Genomic DNA, 18,810 nt, shown 5'->3' on the forward strand with positions numbered 1-18,810 from the left:
AAAGCGGAGCAGACGGGACGGTCCGTCTGTCCTGCTGAGCGGCGGCGGGCAGCCGCCCCAGGGCCGCGGCGTGCCCGCCTCCCGCCCCAGCGCCGCGGCACGCCGGCCCCCCGCCCTGCTGCGCCCGCCCCGGCGGAGCCCGCCGCCCGCCCGACGCGGGGCCCCTTCCCCGCCCCTCGCCGCGGGGCTGGCGGGCGGCCCCGGCGGGGCGGGACGGGACGGGGCGGCCGGACCCCTGCGGAGCCCGGAGCGGGCGGAGGGAAGGAGGGAGAGAGGATGAGCGGCGGCGGCGGGGCCCTGCCCGCCGGGGCGGCCGCGGTGCCCCCGGCCCCGGCCCTCTCAGCCCGCGGCGCCCGCATCGCCGGCGGCGCCCGGGGGCTGCTGGACGCCGGCTTCGCCCTCTACCTCGGCGACGCTTTCGACCGGGAGCTCAATCCGCAGGTGCGGGGAGCGGCAGGGCCCGCGGCTCCGTCCCGGCGGGCGGCGGGTTGGCGCCGGTGCTGGGTGCCGCAGGGGCGGCGCGGGCGGAGCGGGAGCCCGGCGGGTGCTGCCCTCCCGCTGCGGCGGTGCCGCCTAACGACCGCCGTCTCTTCCAGGGCATCCTGAATTTCGGCACAAGCGAGAACAAGCTTTGCTTTGACTTAATAGAGGAGCGAGTAAGTGTTGCTGTCTTCTGACTCATTGGGATTTAACCGCCAGTTCGTCTTTGACACTTCTGAAGTGTCCGGTTGACAATTTAGCACAGGCAAAGTAACTTGTAGGGTGGGATCCTGACGGTGCTGTGACTGACAGCTTTCACAAGGAAGCATACTCTGTATGTTTATATGTATGCTCCAGTTGCACACTCGGAAATAATTTGCCAATATTTACACTGAAAACTTGCCTCTGGTTGAAAACCAGACTTGTTTTGGTTTTGCTTGAACTTCATTCACATTTGATTGAGCGTGTGCTCCAAACAGAGCTGACACAAGCGGCTGTTCCTGTTTGAGCAGAAAACGCTGCTTTGGAATGCTGGCTTTCCAGAACCGTGTTTTCGGAGGGGAAAATCATGGCCTGATGAGATGCTCACTTGTCTGATGGCAAGGCCAAAACTTTAACTGAAAAAGCTCCATACGTGAAATTCAGACTCTGAGCAAAATTGAAGCTACAACCCAGACGTTGTGCTGCTGTGCACCGCAGTAAGAGCCAGTCTCTGAACCGCAACGATGGGGAAACCGCAGATTCTTTAAAGGCGACATTTCCCCAGAGCTGTTCATTCTAGTTGGTCCGCTGGAAAGCCTGGTGTTCTGCCTTACATGTTAGCAAAACGAAGGTCTAGTTGCCAGGCCAGCTCCTGCAGTTTGCCAGTTACCTCTTGCTTCTTCCTACTTCCATGAGGTAATGAATTTGCACCAGTGCAACTGCATGCGATGCTTGGGACGGAGGGTCGGGCATAAACTCAATGTACAAATGGTTAGCTGATGAGTTGGCAGGGATGGCGGTTGGAGATATTTTTTTTCTTATGAATAAACCAAAACCGATGCCACGATGAATATAGGACTGAGCCAGTTTTCAGGGGCGGGCACCAGTTTTGAGAGCAAGAGAGCCACTGCTGATAATACAGCTGGTTTTCTTCTGTGACAGAAAGGGTAGCCGTCACTTTTCTTCTGTTGGTTGAGAAGCTAATCAAAGTTGACATGTGAATTAAAAGCTGATATCGTAAATATTGCAAGCGTTGTTTGAGCTTTGATATATCTCAGAAGTGGCTGCAGGTACAACTGGGATGCTTTTCCTCAATGTGTTACTCAGGACTTGTTTTAATATATGACAGAATAATCCAATAAATAATTCTTTCATTATTTTCTTCCTTCATTTTGATGATGTTTTAATGTTGTTTTCTAATATCTTAAACTAAAAAAGAAAAGTGCAAAGTATAAACATAATTGTAACTCATGAATTTTTATATTCTCCATTTCCTTAATGTTACTAAATAATGTTTGTGTTTTTTTTTAAATTATCAAGTTCTGCTACAGCAGAACAGAGACTCCCAAGAACGCTGTGCTCTACAGCATCTCTCTTTCATGTCACTAGCTCACAAGACCTGACATGACTTATCTGGAGCCTGATCTTTTCCAGTATTCTGATACACGAGGCACTAGAAGGTAAGAAGTTCCTTTTCCCATTTATCACATTGCTTGTTGTCAGGGCTGGTGACGGCTCGCGTGAAGCTGGGTGCGGTTTCATTCCTCTGGTAAGCCCAAAGGATAGGGGTGTTAATGTCACCTGCACGCTGGCAGGCTTTGGGGTTTCTGTGCAGGAGGTACTTTTCCGGATTTTTGTTCTGGTTTTCTCCCCATCCTCGATGTGCCACAAAGTCCCGGAATGCCAAAGGTCAAAGATCCGGGAGCTTGCTGACAAGCAAGAGAGCATGTGTTGATGCAGTGAAGCGTATTGATGTGGTGCATCTCTCCTGGAAAGATTCATTCTAGTCTCGGTGAGGGATAAACTGAAACTCTGGGGGCTGTGAAGAGTAGAGGTGAAATATTGGCTCCCTGAAGAGCGATAGGAACTCCACCATCGCCTTCACTTGGGCTGAAAGCCTGTCTTGATCTAAAGAATTGTCATTGACTCACGTTTCACTGTTTCTGGTACCCAAATTCTTGTCCTTTCTCCAAAACCAGATCCCACTTGGGCTCCAAGATGCTTTATTTTCCCGTTTTTCTAGTGTACAGCAATAATAGTTGAGTGACAGTCCCTGTTATTCAAGGTAACAGATGGCTTCTGGGTGCTTCTGTCTCACAACATGTAGCACACTGGATATCTGAGGAAATTATATTATTTAATCAAAAGCTTCAAAGCTTTCATAACAGAATGAATTATGCATTTGTTCTATTTTTGGTAAGCATCGTTCTCCTGTGTGTATTTTGTGCGCTTTTTTTGCCCTGAGAAATACGTGATTGCATATTTGACTTTCATTTTGTATTTCAGCTTCAGAGAAGAAATTGCCAAATTTCTAACTGACTATGCCAGAGCTGCAAAAGCACTGAATCCAGAACATGTAAGACATGTGCTTTATCTTTGCATCTTATTTTTCTTAAACTGATAAAGGTTAATAAATCTGAACACAAATCTCAGCAAGATACTACAGGAGGGATATATGCAAGATTTGCAGAAGTCTTAGTAGTGTTAATTTTCCATTTGAAAAAGTGGGCAAGATGTAACACTCAAGGACTAGTGTTACAGGTGTAGTAGTGTAGCTTTTTCACTCTGTTTTTTGGAATTTAAACTAGGGCTGATATTTATGAATTTATTAATTTAACAAGTGCTGATATTTCTGCTCAATATTTTATTGCTAAATGAAAGTTTGTACTACTCCTTTCAGATAACTGTTATGAATGGCTGTTGTTCTGTTTTTGCTACTCTGTCAACTGTATTATGTGACCCTGGCGGTGAGTAAAAACTTGATTATTTTACTTAAAAACATTTTTTAGCAGTGTATATAATCATATTGTGACTTCTGACAGCCTGCTGTTACTCTAACTGCCTGAATGAAGCAAGGCATGGTATTTCTTCATCACTGGCAGAGTGTCTTTGAAATAACGCCTCTATTTCTAGAATGGTGGAAAATGTTTGCAGTATCGGCAGGTCCGCTTGCTTTCTGGAATGCAATCTATAGTTTTTTAAGAGCGTTGTAGGAAGAGGAGAAGCGTATCAAGAGAATGCAGTGTATTTTGAAAAGTTATGAGAAAAAGAAGTGGGAACCATGGTGGAAGGTGGAGGGAGTAGGCACACAGGGAGGGAGGTGAACTGGGTTGAAATCTGGGACCCAGAGAAAATTTCGGTAGCTGGGTAAGGAAAACACATAGAAGGAATTTGGGACAGGGAAAAGGAGCTGCAGCAAAAGAGGAATTTCCAGTCAAATAAGGGTGGTGGTGAGGAGCAAGCAGAGGTGGGAATGCAAAGCAGAAGGAGTGGAGTCCCGGGAAGCAATTGCTGACAGCAGAAGTAGACAGCAGGAGGGAAAAGAGAGCTCAGCAAGGGAAAACGGTTCCCACTCTGATTTGGATCGAGGAAAGCAGCGTAGGCGTGCAGTACAGCAGAGAATGGGGAGATCCACAAGGACCCGCCAGGGAAGGGAGGTGAGCAGGGTGACTTACATGACCTCCTGTTACTGGCACCACAAGCCCTTGGGAGGAGGGTGGAGGGATATAGAGTAACGTGGCGCAATGACTTCAGCATATTGGTGGCAAAAGCGCTGTGAAACCAGTTAGTTTTGTTTAGCTTTAAATGATAACGTTTACTGAAGGCTACTTACATCCGTGTCTGTTTCAGTATGTTCAGATTTCATTGTATTTGCACAGTTTTAACAGGAACTCTCCCCCTTGAATGCTGACAGGCTCCTTTTTGCCCCTTCGTTACCGTAGGAAGCCCACTCTGTCCCCTCTGAAGCCCTGTCACGCAGGGCTTTTGCAGGATCTCCAGGAGAACACCCACCTGGGGCTACTTCACAGCAAAAAGATGGGGAGGGAAACAAGTTCCACAGTGCTGTAGGCTCCCTGGCTGCAAGACAGCTCCTTGGCAACCAGAAAGAAGTAGTTGAGGTGTGCAGCAATTCCTGGTGAAAAATTTATAGTAATAGAGCATTAGCAAAATATTGAGAGCAAGATCATTATTTGTCATTACTTATTTAAATAAATAAATAAATAAATAAAACAAGTGGTTGATCAGGTCCATTTGCTTTTACTGAAAATATATACAACTGTCAAATCTGCTATTGCAAATACTAAAGAAGAATATTGGGAAAGAAGTCAGGTTGATTGAAGTATACTAAATTTTCAGTTTTGTTTAAATATGGTTTAGGCCACAGTGAAGGCTTTGAGATTAAATCAGATGTAAAATTCTTAGATTGTCAGTTTAGTCGGTTAGAGTATAATGCAACAATTGCTCATGAGAAATGTTCATTTCATTTTTTAATGTTTTTAGATGGATATCTTATTCCAGCTCCATACTATGGTGGTATAAATTCGAAAACATGGCTATATGGCGGAATACAGCCTGTTCACGTGCCCTTGTTCAGTGAGGTAAAGCTTTAGCTGTTCACATACGTTAACAGACATTTCACAGGGAACAATCAAAAAAACCTGGAAATGCAAACCGAGTCCAGGTGAAGAGCCGGGACCAGTCTAGCACTTTTAGAGACAGCCTGTCTTTTCCTCAGACTGCAGCATGATAGGAGGCTGGTGTCATCAGATGTGTAGGATTACATTCGTTCTGGGCAGACACTCTTCTGCACTGACATGCTGAATTATAATTTGTCAGCTCTAAGTCTGTCACTCCTATTGCGAGTAAATTTGGTTTGCAAATTTTTTCCGTTAAGCACTGAAAGATGCATCTACCACATAAGTTTTGTAACATTGGTTCCCCCTTCGAAAGCTCAGTAATCTGTGAGGCAAGTCACAGGGCGGGTAGCATCTTGTATAAGACCAAATGATACAGTCAGAGGGAAAAAAAAAGGGTGACCTTTCAAGTACGCAAGTTCTTCTGTAAGTCAGTCACTGATAGTATTGTCGTGGATAAGGGCAACACTTAAAAACAAAATAATTGAGTTATACAGAAAAGACTAATCTTAGTTTCAGATTCTTTGGTTTTATAAAAGCCAGTAGCAATTGTATTTTCACTAGGTGGGAGTGTTTCTTCACTGTCTTCTTTTTTTGTTTTTTTATAATTTTAGTATTTTTTATTCTTGTTGATTTTTTTTGTTCTGTAGGTGACTGATGAGGAAAGTCACCCTTTCCAGTTAACAGTTGAAAAATTAGAAGATGCATTACAGAGAGCTAAAAAGCAGGTATCAACAACTTTGATTTCCAGTTTTCATGTTTTCCTGTTTTGTCAGCAGCATATATTCTCAGCACTGAAGCATTTGTACAGTTTCATCTATGCAGATTTTCAGTCTTGTGACAGAGGCATGTCCAACTCTAGCAACAGGAGTCGAATTGATTTTGTAATCTGGGCACTGTAACAGAATGCAGAGAAACTCCCTGACGGTATTTTATGAAGAACAGATCTTAACTTGTGTTTCAAGAGCAAGTTTCTTTCCCTGTAGATTTTAATGGAATTCGAAGTGTTATAAACAAGCTATTGTTCTGACCCTCAGAAGAAAGAATATGCTACTGTAATGACCCACTCAGTTAATTAAAGAAATACGTCTGCTGTGATTTTGAAGAGGGTTCTTCTGAGTTCCAGCTAACAATGAATTGCTAGCAAACAAAAAATTACAAATATAATTTTTCCAGAGGTTAGGAATCTTCATTAGTTCAAAATACTTAGCATGTTCAGTGATTTTATTCTGATCAGGCTTGCATAAATGAGGATATTATTGCTTGTCACATACATTTTTTTTTTCCACATTCCTCTCTGTCTTTGGAACTGCTTGTCTTCCCTGTGGAAATGTTTGGTTTTGTGAGTGTCCACAAAATAGTGCTCACTGGTATTTCAGGCTAAAATGTTTCCTATTCTTATTGTCTTGGTATTCATAACCCACTCACTTCATGGAAAATTATAAATGCACTTAACCTTAACTGTTTGTGCTCATCCTTGAAAAGATCCAATGGAGGAAGCACAGGCTGAATAGTAAAATATTTTACCAAAGATGTGGTGGTGATGGTAGTGATGTTTCAAAACATTAAGGGAGATATAGACTTCTTGTGTCCTCTTCCAGGATAGAAAATGAGGTTTAACAATAGATAAAGCATATAGTTACGGGGAAGGTCACTTATAAAGGTCAGTTACAAGTAAGGTCACATATAAAAAGTGGATCTTTTGGATACATGCAAATGTGTGCCTAACATTTTTTTTATAGATATGTTGATGCTATCCTAGCTAGCTAATTGCTTGATCAGCATGGTGCCTATGTTTAGACACCATCTGTAGGTCAGTGTCATCTGTCTGTGCCTCTGCCAGGCTGCGTGAACCCGAGCGTTCAGACATTTATCACTTGATCCTAGCAGAGGGAGGCAGCTAGCATCCCTGCTGTGTTACTGCTGCTGTCAGGACAAGAACTGGCTGGACAACGTGCTGGATCACAGAGCAGATTAACTCTTCAGAGATTGTGTTTGTCATCCTTCTAGAGCTGCAACTGTTCTCACGAATGATATTCTAAACATCTGCTTTGGATACATGTAATATCATAAATAGCTGGAGGAACTAGACTAGAACAGCAACTGAGAAACTGCCGTCCCACAGCAGCTGTTCCTAGGAGCAGTAATTCCTCACTCAGCATCTTCTGCTTGACACACATCAGATGTCAAAAGTACACTAAACATGCTATTGTGCAAGGAGTGCTTGTGGAACAGCTGTTTGTGCTTAGCACTTGCACCATACCTTGTTCTCAGGTAATTTCTTCCTGTAGGTGGAAGCAAAGGCAATACACTGACAACTCATTTCTTGTGAAGTTCTTGCTCACAGTACACATTACTGTTCAAACAAATGGCATGTGGCAGGGCAAGAAAATATCAGGGCTTCCTCATCACTGAACTTTATTTCCTGGAGTTCCTTGGGAGTTGGTCTTTGCAAATACTTTCCTTTGGAGGAGGCTCGGGTGGCGTGAGAATTTGCAGTGGGTGAGGTTTTCTGAAAATGAAAACTGCGGAAACAAAAAATAATAATTTAATCTCAAGTTTATTTCAAGCATGAAGTAATAAGGCAACTTCTCATGTTGATATGTTTAAAAAGTCTTGAAAGTTCCTGCTGTAGTCATTGCACTGTTTGATTGTGTGCAATAAAAATATATTTGCTGCATATAGTTTATGTTAATGTACGTTAAGGATTTTTTTAGCAAATAGAAAATAGATGGTTTTCTGAAAAATACCTGTAGAGTTAAAAAGACTGGTGATGGTTGTACTTGTAATCTAATTTTTGATCATGTGGGACTCTTCTTACTACACAGTAGAATATTTAGCTTCTGTGGAGAGAGAATTTCCATAACAGAAATTCTGCACTGTTGATAAATATGATTAAAAAGTAATTATTTGCCGAAGACCTCTGCGCATCTCATAGAACACCAAGTAATTCAACTTTCAGTCTTCTGCAGATTCTATTACTTGTTTAAAGAAACAAGCAACATTGAAAAATTAATTACTTGGCAGGTTAGTAGATGTCAACATCCAATTTCTGTTCAGCTTTCCCATGTTTATCAACAGTAGCTTTGCTCAGTCCTGGGAAATTACTTTGGAAGTGTGCTTGTAGAACCAGTATTAATCCCTACAACACCATAATCTTGCCTGATGATATCAATGGGTGTTTCAAATGAATGCTAACGTGATTTTCATTTACTAATAAACTGTTTAGTATGTTTCTTGGGGTGGTATTGAATACATTACGAAACAAGGTCACTAGCTGGAACCTTAGTCTGTATAGTAATTATAGTATGTAATTAAATAATTTTCAAAGGCTGCTTTTCACTGAAGGGTTCAAAAATTTCCTCGCTGCATCCTCGCTGGTCATTGGTTTGACGTTGCTTGTGTCTCCAACTATCAGTTTTTCTTTTTCCAGGGCATCCGAGTCAGAGCATTAATCCTGATCAACCCCCACAATCCATTAGGGGACATCTACCCAGCTCAGTTACTGAAGGAATGCCTGGAGTTTGCGCACAGGTTTGAGCCCTAGTGCTGTGCTATTTGTTTGGTATTTCATTTTCTGTTCATGCAATATAGCAGTGATGAAAAATCCCCTTTGGTGATCGCCTGTTCTTTGTTCGTACGTGTTCAGAGGAGGTGGTGGGCAGGGTCCTGATCATGTTTCTTGTGTAACTAGCCTATTTACTTGGCCTTTCTGGGAACACTAGAATAAATTGCTTAAACTGGGATCCAACAATGTCTTTCTGAATGAAATGCTGTTGGGATTTTTTTTTCTTTTATGTGTGGTTTAAACTTACAAAGCTTTTTATTTGCCTAACAGTGTTTTTTTATTAAACTGCTTTGATACATGACTCAGAACCATGACAACAGGTGATTATCAGTCTTTAGCAGTAGTAGTAAACATGGCCAGCACCGTCATTTGAAACATTATCAAAATAAGAAAATCTTAACATTTGATATTGGGGGAAAGTAACTGAATTGGCAAGGAGTAAGTCAACGGTCTAAAGTTTTGTAACATCTTTTATACCTACTTACCTCAAGATGTGCAAGCAACTCACTTTCCATCAAAGAAAGATACTTCTGAAATACCTCATCCCCATTCCACTTCTTTTATCCTTAACCAGCTTGGAGTTCATGTTCTAAGCTCTAACAGTCTCCCGAGTCCCTTGGGTACTGACAGAGAAAAAACACTTCCTTTTGAAAAGCAACTGTATTTTTTTAGGAAAAGATATATTCCTTTACTGTCTCAGTGAGCTTCTGCCAAAGAATGACCGCAAAATCCTATAGGCACTTTGAAAGCTAACAATACTTAGTTTCCGACAATCTTAAATAGAGTAGGTTGGTGTTAATTGTTCATTAATTACCAAAGATTACTGGGGATAACACAACATTCCTGCATTTTTGGCATGATTTTCTTTTCATGGAAACAGCAGTGGAGGTTGGTAGAGTTCAGTGCGCTACTTCCAGTTACCAGGTTTTTAAAAAGGCAAATGTATCTTTTCTCAGCATGCCCCATGGATTTCAGGATGCAACCAACTTAAGCTGGTACTAAAATAATGTTAGAGGATAAGGATTAGAAACAATAATTTTATTTTTAATGTAAAAACTGTTCTGAAACCAAACTTCCTTTTAAAAAAAATATAGAACTCAACGATCAAATTAAATGAGGTTTACTTAGAAGAGGATACCTGCACTACTTGGGTGTTTAAAACCGTTCTGCAATTTTTTCAGTATTTATAAATATGTGCATGGCTTGTTGGTATCAACTATGATAACATGGCTTACTGTTCACTGTGGCTTTCACAGGGATAGTGTATTAGAGAGTTATCTTAAGTCCATGACAAGTCTTTTTTAAAATCTAACATCTGCATTTGACTTCAAGTCTCACTCGACAAATTTTGCAGGGTAAAGAAGTTTATAATATTTAGCTGTGTTCATTTTAAGTTTTAAATAAGAGTTGGGCAGGACCATACATATTCCAGAGAACCACTGGACTGAACATGCAGTTGGATTTTGTTTCAGATATATAGAATATTATTGAAGCTGCAAAATATAGAATATGTATAAATAGCAGTTGGTGATGCACAAGTGCTCACAGTACGCCTTGTGACCTCTTTGTGTAAAATTTGTAGGGGGAATATAATAGCAAATAGGCATCCTTATGGATACTTTGCTATGGCAGTAGTTGAGATTACACACATATATATATATGCAGAGAAATTTATTTTAAATATGTTAATATGCCTGTATTTTTCTATACGTAGATATGAATTGCATGTAATAATGGATGAAATATACATGCTGTCTGTTTATGATGATACCACCTTCACCAGTGTTCTCAGCTTAGATTGGTAAGTGTGATTTCTTAGCAGGGATTAGAAGATATTTAATCCTAAATAGAACCCGTCCCATTTTTTTCAAATTTCTGGTTAGCTAGTGTAACTGGTATAGTTTGAATGAACCCATATCCAAGTCTTTGCAACTATGTGACTCGTTAATACAAGAGATCTTCTTCATAGACATCTTTAAATGGCAGATCTCTTGCTTCCAGCTAATGTGTGTGATACAGTAATAACAGTAAAAATTGACAGAGCCCTTTTAGTCATTTTGCCACTGCTTTTCTTTGTTGTTCCATGTTACACAGCCTGAGCCTGAGGTTCTCACTGTAGTGGTAATGAAGTTGCCTAAGGTTGTGCAAGTTGCCTACTATGAGTCTCCTTCCTGACTAGTATGCTGTTGGGCTCTTGGTTTCCTAACAGGTGATGAAAAGAATAAATGTTTCAAGAATATTTAAACCTATTGGTATCTAACTAATAAAACTTCTTTCCCCAAAAGTATGTGATTATCCTTATGTAACTGCATAAATTTCTTACCAATGGGAAATTTCCAAGTCCATCCAAGTACAACCAAGCTCATTGAGTGACTGGGTATTTCCTTAGCTATACAAGGTCATGAACCACAAATGAAGCCTAAAAAAAATACTTTTGTTATTGTGAAAGTTCACCCAGCTCCATTAGGCTGAAGAAGGAAATTTCCAGCCTTGGCCCTACTTACACAAAGTTACACAAAGGAGAAAAAAAACCATCATCTGCAGTGGTACACTGAGGTGTATTTTGTTTAGTTGCACCTCACTGTGTAGATGCATGCCCTAAAATGTTCACTTCTCCCTTCCCTAGCCTGAAATGCAGCATAGCTGAGCAAACAATTCTTCTCCATCAAGTACAAGACCAGTTGTGCATCACTTACGGAAATACTGCTTTTGTTTTAATATGGGTGCGATCACTAACTCTGCAGTGGGAATCTGGGATTTTAACTGGACCATTACATCTTAGTGCAGATCCTTTCGGGGGGTTTTTTTGTGTGAATCAGTGCCTCAGCACACACTTGGGAGATCAGTGTCGTAGGATAACATTTTGTTAAAAGATCTCTGAAAAAATGTCATGTCACTTTAAAGGCTTATATACCAATTTTACTAAAAAATAACTACAATTTTACAAATGTAAACGTTTTTGTAACCTGCATAACTTATTCCTCTATAGCAATGGTTCTTGTCTTCCTCTTTTCTCATTCAGTTTACCAGATCCAGAACGGACACATTTTATGTGGGGTTTTAGCAAGGTAGGTTGAAATACTATGTTTGTGTTTTAATTTAAGATATTTCTCCACAAAAATTAGTTGGGCCATTCTGACATAATTTGTGTCATAGGTGCCAGACTGAGTTTCTCTTTGTTTACTGATTTGTTTTCTTCTTTGGTAGTGTAAAACTTGTTAAAGTTCAGAGTTTAATTTGGGATCTGCTTAACAGCAACAGGTAATGCATGTGTATTAAAGCCATTGAAACATATAAGCACATTTAAGATCTGTAGCATTTTGCCTTTTCTTCTCTTCGAGGGAACAGTAAACTGACGACTGCATGGAAACTATAATGGGGTATAATGGGAACCAGCCACGGGTATGAGCCAAGCATGTTTTCAGTGGTCGGCCACTGACCTCCCTGCCACAGGGTTGTTTAGAAGTTGCTGGCTGGTTTTTGTCACCCTTGGGACTCCTTTTGGCAATGTTGAGAATTTATTCCAGAATGGTTTTTTTCCTACGCGTGAAAAATGTTAGTCACAATGACTCTAGACTTGATGGCTTGACAAAGCACAAACATAAAGTAAAAATTGCACCTCTCCTTCTTTTTGTCCTCCAAGGATTTTGGTATGAGTGGCATCAGAGTTGCAGTATTGTACACCAGAAATCATGAAATTCAGAAAGCTGTGAATCAACTGGCTGTCTTCCATAGCTGTCCTGGACCTGTTCAGCATGTTCTCAGTCAGTTCCTTAGGGACAGAGGTTAGCCACACTAGAAATGGTTCTATTGAACTGTTTTATTTTTCCATTCCAGGTGGAAATAAAACAGAATTATGGGTGTTTTTTTTTGCTTTGATAGATTGGTTGGATAATGTGTTTTTTCCCACCAACAAAAAGCGACTTAAAGAAGCACAGAATATTCTTGTGGATGGGCTTGCAGATGTTGGAATACCCGTGCTCAAAAGTTCAGGAGGACTCTATGTGTGGGCAGACTTCAGAAAAGTATGTAAGAAGTTTGAAAAGGGGTGGGAATGTAAAAGTTGGACATGTAAAAACTACTTGTGCATGTTGTTATACACTTCAGTATCAGGATGGAAAATCATTTCAATGAATTTATGCACTTGTTCAACCTTTAATAAAAATTATTATCTTCTTTTAGTTCTTAAGGTCACAGACATTTGAAGCTGAACTTGAATTATGGCAGAAGCTCCTTGATAAAAAACTCCTGATTAGTCCTGGAAAAGCTTTTTATTGTTATGAACCTGGATGGTTTAGACTGGTTTTCTCCGATTCTGTAGATAAGATTCACTTGTGTAAGTGGGTTTTACTTCTAATATGGCATGTAGTAGCATGCAAGTTTTAAGAAACGTTAACATTACAAATAATGAGTTCAAACCTAATTACTCTCTCTCAGCTTGTGAGGGGCATTTTTAGAGTTCGTATGAACTGAGAAATATTAGATTAGCCCAGAGCATCCCCTACGAAGCACCTAAGTTTGATTATGTTAAACCTCTAAAGCTTCCAGAATTTAATTTTAAAATTTACTTTTACTCTATCAGAAGTAAGGAACCAAATTTTATGTGAAAGGATTTTTACTCTTTCAAATTATGCTTTATAACATGGGGGAATTCCCCACCATCCCTCATTTTTATGATGTGGCTCATGTTGGATATGAAAAATGTATCCATCTCTTATGCTGTAAAATACTTAACCTTGAATGAATGCTTTATATCGTTGGCAAAGGGGATATTTGTGAAGTAATGGGAGCATATAGAGTCAGAGCAAAATGTAGACTGAAAGGGAACTCTTGGGTCATCCATCTAATACGATTTCCCGCTCAAGGTGGGGCCGGTCTCTTAAGCAGGAGAGCAGGTTGCTCAGGGCCTTGTTCAGTCAAGTGTTGAGACTGTCTAAAGATGGAGATTACGCAGCCTCCCTGAGGAACCTGTTTCAGTGTTTAATCACTCTCATGGTGATTTTTTTTTTTCCATACGGGCAGTCGGTATTTCCCTCTGTATTTCCTTTCTACAGGTATTCAGAGACTTGAGCAAATGTTGCACAGTTACGCTGCTGAACCAGTCACAAACAACGCATCTTCCACTGCAGATGCTTTATGCAATCCAGAAAAAGACTCTTCGAGCAAACCTTCAAACACACCAGGAGAAGATGTCTCCCAGATAGAAAATATAATTGTTTATTAAAATCATATATGCATTTAATGACTCGATATAATTTAGCATGCTTATATTTATTAAAGGCGTGTATGACTTCAGTATTTTTGGCTGTAACCTTGCATAACATTCTCACTTCACTGTGACCTGGCATTAATAATCTTGCAAGTGGACTTGCTAAAATTGAAATTTAAGGAAAATGGACCTGCTGGATATTGTGAAATTAGCCCCTGTTAAGCACAGCCCTTGGTTTTACTCCATTTCAAGTGTGCTATGTGTCAGTAAAATCAGTGAGTCTTAATATATACTTGCACAGTTGGTGAATTATGAAATTTTGAAAACACTGGTAAAATGGTTGTGCATATTACTATGTATTATGGACTGTATTTTTTAATCAGAATACTGAAAGTACTGAATCAGGTGGTATTCAAATTTTGCTTACCTTTTGTCGCTGGCAAAATATTTTTGTATATTCATGAGATCTCTCTAAACATATACATCTCTGAAACATTTTATACACCTTTTTGTGTATGCATGCTAAGTGAGTACTTTCTGAGAAAGCATTTAGATTTTTGGCTTCCAGGGTCCCTTTCAGATTATTTTTGTGTGCCTGTATTCATTGAATAGTGTTTTCATACATCAACTATAAAAAACCCTTGAAGGTCTGTAATGTATACTCATTTGGCAGAGTTGTATAGGGACTTTTTTGCTTTGGTTTTGATTTGTTGGGGTTTTTTTTTAAAGTATTTGCAGACTTAATTCACCATTTGCTCCATTATTTAGGTTTGGTGAGAAAACTAGAATTGCAAAATTAACAGACTGCTGCTGTAGTGACTCAGTAGGAGGCTGCCTCACTGTGGATCCCGATAAACTTGGAATTTGTGCTCCTGACAGTAACATGGCCTTTGACCTGTTTTTCATGGCATTTAAACTTGGCAACCTTACGTTGCTCAGGCTGATAACATAAAGATAAATAATCTGCCATACAGCAATTTTTAAAGCTCGTAGAATCATGGAACAGTTGAGGCTGGAAGGCACCTCTGGAGATCATATAATCCAACGCCTCTGCGTGGAGCAGGGTCAGCCAGAGCAGATTGACCAGGACTGGGTCCAGTTGGGTTTTGACTATCATCTCCAGGGCTGGAGACTCCACAGCCTCTCTCAGCAGCTTGTTCCAGAGTTCGATCAATTTTTTTTTACTAAGAAGCTTTTTCTTATGTTTAAACAGAATTTCCTTTTCTCATTTTGTGCCCATTGCCTCTTGTCCTGTGACTGGATACCCAGAAGAGCCTGGCTCCATCTTCCTTACGCCCTCTTGTCCAGTATTTATACACACTGGTAAGATCGCCCCTGAGCCTTCTCTATTCCAGGCTGAACAGTCCCAGCTTTCACCCTCTCCTTGTATTTCAGATGCCCCAGTCCCTTCATCATTATTGAGGCCCTTCTCTGGACTTATTCCAGTATGTCCACGTCTTTCTTGTACAGCAGAGCCCAGAACACTGGGCCCCAGCACTCCAGATGTGTCACACTAGTGCTGTGTAGAGGCCTATGGTGTTTAACATACTCAGCTGATCTTGACAGGGAGCGAAGAGCGAAGCAACACCAACAGCAAAAAAAAGCTAATGATTAAGCTTTTCAGGCCTGTAAAAACAAAGGCTGGTAATAAAACACTACAGAAGACCTTCACAAAACTTGCTGACTGCGCTTAGCAGATGACATTTACTGTAGGTAACAGGAAAGGAAAAGCAATATGATAGGGTCTAATGATCATTACTCTTCAGTAATAATCCCCCATGGAACACCGGCTTGTTGTTAAGAGGAATTTGAATGTTAGAAATTATTAGAGAAGAAATAGAGAAGACTTCAGAAAGTATTCTGTCATTATAAAAAAATCCACGGTGTTCCTGCATGTGTGCTATTGAAGGTTACGTGCAGTTTAAGTCCCCTTGCATCAAAAACGTACAGCAGAACTGGGAAAGTCAGTTCAGTCTACTGAGGAGTCCTAAACACGCACATCTGAAATATGAGTGTTTCAGGAAGTAATACAGTGATTGCCCAGGTCTTAATACTCTTCCCCGAGGCATTAGAAGCTGAGATTTGGCCACTATTGAAGGTGGGCTACTACGCAGAGTTTAGGTTTGCCACAATACATCTGTCCTTATGTTAATCTGAAACTCTGCTTCTGAGCGTTGATGAAAGAGAGAATGTAGAGATTTGCAACAGAAAAGTGAGGGTTGCTGTGGATGGCAGCATGTGTGCCAGCACCAGCAGAAACAGCAGAACAAGAGTGAAAGGCACGCTCTGTATTGATAATGATGGACGCTGCTCCCAGTCAGTCAGACCAAGGAGTGGGGCAAGCCCAGATGTTCAGCGTGCTGACGAGACCATAGCACAGATGGCTCCTCAACAGAGGGCCCTGCGCTCTACAAAAGGAGGATGGCAACAAACCAGCATTATCACACGTGCCACTCCTTTCTGGCATTAATGTGAGTGTGTAAAACCAATTTGTTAAGAGATTTGTTAAACAGATTTTTCCTCCAATTTCGCACTCTTTGCTTTAATTCTTAATGGCCTACTGAAATCTAGGTTTAGGAGAGAAGAGGTTCTCAAATTCTGCTTAAATATTTCAGATTCATTGCCACAAGCAGCCTTACAGTGTGATTTTATCCAAATGTGATCTTATCAGAAAGAAAGGGATCACGGACTGTATAGGATACAACATTCATTCAAAAGGATTATCAGAGTCTGACCTTCTGAAGACAAAAATAAACATTCCTACTGATGTCCCCAAAAGAAAGATTTCTGTTAAGAAAAAAAATTGTGTGTGTGTTTTGCACTTGGATCAGTTAACAAAGCCGGTTTACAGCAAGGCACATTACATTGACAAAGGCAGAGAGGTGATGATCTTCAGGAAAGAAGTGGACACAAAGACCATGAACGCAGATTGTGTAGGAGGGCAGCAGGAATTTCTGAAAGTAGCTTTGGCCCTAAAGAAAACCTAAACTGCTCCTGAGAAAAGAGGAACACTCCTGCTGTATTCTCCCTAAATAAAAGAGTTCAGAAGATTTTGAAGGAGACCAAATTGCCATATGTGAGCAAACAGACGCCTGGGTTTACTGTTCTGAGTCAGCTAGAGGGGCGATGCCCAGCACAGTGTAATCTTGAGGTTTTCAGGTAAAAACAACTATTCTATCCACAGCTAGATTCCAATTATACTTCTGTTTAATTAAACAGACATCGAAGTACTTCAGTGTTTCATCAAGATATATGAACCACCTGGAGATGTTGTCCATGAAGAAGTTGTTATTGTCACTGAAGAGACTGAAGTTGGAAAGAAGTTACCAAAGAAAAATGACCTCACTGAAGCTGTGAGCCAAATGCAATAAAGGAGTCAGTCAGCAAGCAGATGTCCCCAAGAGCCAGTGTTAGAATAGCCAACTAGAAGGGCTGAACCAATAAATTAATGTAATCATCCTGAAGGTAAGCCAGACTGGTGTGGGTGAGAGAGAGAATCACCAAATACAAAATTCTGTTGTCAATGATTGCAAGATTCTGTGACAGGGAGCATAAAAAAATAACTATTAACAACTATTAACTATTGTAGAAGTATTTCTGCTTGGGACATCACATTAATCTTTCATAATTTTGGAGAAATGTACTCTGTTAGCTAAAAGATGTACCAATTCTGTCTGTGTGGTAATAGATTAAAACTGTAATTTATTTGTCTGATCTTTCTAATTCAATAACTGTACAGGGCAGTTGAAACTACAGTGCTACATCTATTAATATATTTGTTCTCAGTTCGGTAAGGTCATTAAGGCCTTTGGTAATCATAATATACAATGTGTCACCAACCACAATAGATGTGATCTTTGCTTCTTGTATTACATTCATTGTAAAGTTGAGGACTGCATTACCTGAAGTTGAAGGCTGCATTACTTCAAAGCAAGGCTAGGACTGGATAACTACAGCTAAGTCTAAACAGTAGCTCCTGGTTTGTGTGTTCATCCAGACTTTGGCAGGATGAATGAGATGATTGTCATGTGGCATGACAAAATAGCTCAGGCACAGCAGCAAGAGGAGAACCCTGGCCGTATTTTAGAAGGAGCCCAAGGAGCCACACACGTATTTATCAGTAGTGTTTGCATTATAGTCAAGTTTTCCCAGAGGGTTGCATTCCTCTCCCAACAAAGCCATTGCCCAAATGCAAACCATTCTCCAGCATGTATTGTTTTGGCATAGGAAAGTTCAGGTGGTTGTAAGGGCCGCTCCTCCCACAAATTTCCCACCTCTACCCAGATTTACTCAAGCCTGATTCTGAGGGGTTTGTATTACGAATTATGATCCGTTTGGTGTATAGATATCCCATATCTCTGTGTGTATTACCCAACGCCATATGCACCAACCACCAACCCCGTTTGTTAAAGTTGCGCATTGGTCCATGTCTCGTTTCCCATCTCCTTTACTCAAAACTGGCAAATCCCCTTTGAACATCCTTTCCCAAAAGCAGCCTGTGTATCCCTAAAAGCCCATTGGGATTTTATGTCGCATGGCAAGTTGTGACCCCGTATTCCTAGTGGCCACAGATATAGAGTGATGTCTTATATAACATGCAAAAGATACTCCTTAAGGGCTAATTGTACTTGTACACATGCAACATCCCACGTTATATTATCTAGGGTCATAAAGATAGACTGCATGAATTCTTTTGTGACTTTAATTGATTCAGTTCCCAGAGTTGCCACCAACATGTCCATGGATTTCAATACTTGTTCAGAGGCTAATCCCCCCTTTTGTTAACAGCCCCACCTCGACTTGGAGGTGATTTGCATGTGCAGATGCATCTGCTATTTTTTTCACGTTCCACACCCCAAAAACTATATTCCCGACATCCCATAAAGAGCTGAAAAAGTCCCATTTTTATGTCATTTAACCTCTTTGGCATGATTAAT

At 40.7% G+C, this 18,810-nt stretch overlaps 1 protein-coding gene across 1 annotated transcript; it reads left to right on the forward strand.

Moving 5' to 3' along the window:
• Positions 1-276: 276 nt before the first annotated feature.
• On the forward strand, positions 277-17,587 carry LOC104014049 (1-aminocyclopropane-1-carboxylate synthase-like protein 1). Its single transcript, XM_087758516.1, has 14 exons — positions 277-441; positions 597-656; positions 2,071-2,141; positions 2,968-3,037; positions 3,362-3,428; positions 4,963-5,060; positions 5,747-5,824; positions 8,530-8,630; positions 10,379-10,465; positions 11,687-11,732; positions 12,308-12,449; positions 12,547-12,689; positions 12,847-13,000; positions 13,719-17,587. Exons 1-14 carry the CDS (start codon positions 277-279, stop codon positions 13,886-13,888), a joined length of 1,452 nt encoding a protein of 483 aa, XP_087614642.1. The 3' UTR covers positions 13,889-17,587.
• The last annotated feature ends 1,223 nt before the right edge of the window (positions 17,588-18,810 follow it).

The sequence above is a fragment of the Nipponia nippon genome, unplaced genomic scaffold (assembly GCF_047370975.1).
Source record: "Nipponia nippon isolate SJK-2023a ecotype South Korea unplaced genomic scaffold, ASM4737097v1 scaffold_1, whole genome shotgun sequence".
Lineage (NCBI taxonomy): Eukaryota > Metazoa > Chordata > Aves > Pelecaniformes > Threskiornithidae > Nipponia > Nipponia nippon.

Excerpts from the sequence above, each read along its gene's own strand:
- LOC104014049 (XM_087758516.1), top strand. The coding sequence starts at position 277 with ATGAGCGGCGGCGGCGGGGCCCTGCCCGCCGGGGCGGCCGCGGTGCCC. Across the intron at positions 3,038-3,361 it reads AAGCACTGAATCCAGAACAT|ATAACTGTTATGAATGGCTG; the intron begins GTAAGACATGTG and ends TACTCCTTTCAG. Across the intron at positions 12,690-12,846 it reads TGTGGGCAGACTTCAGAAAA|TTCTTAAGGTCACAGACATT; the intron begins GTATGTAAGAAG and ends ATCTTCTTTTAG.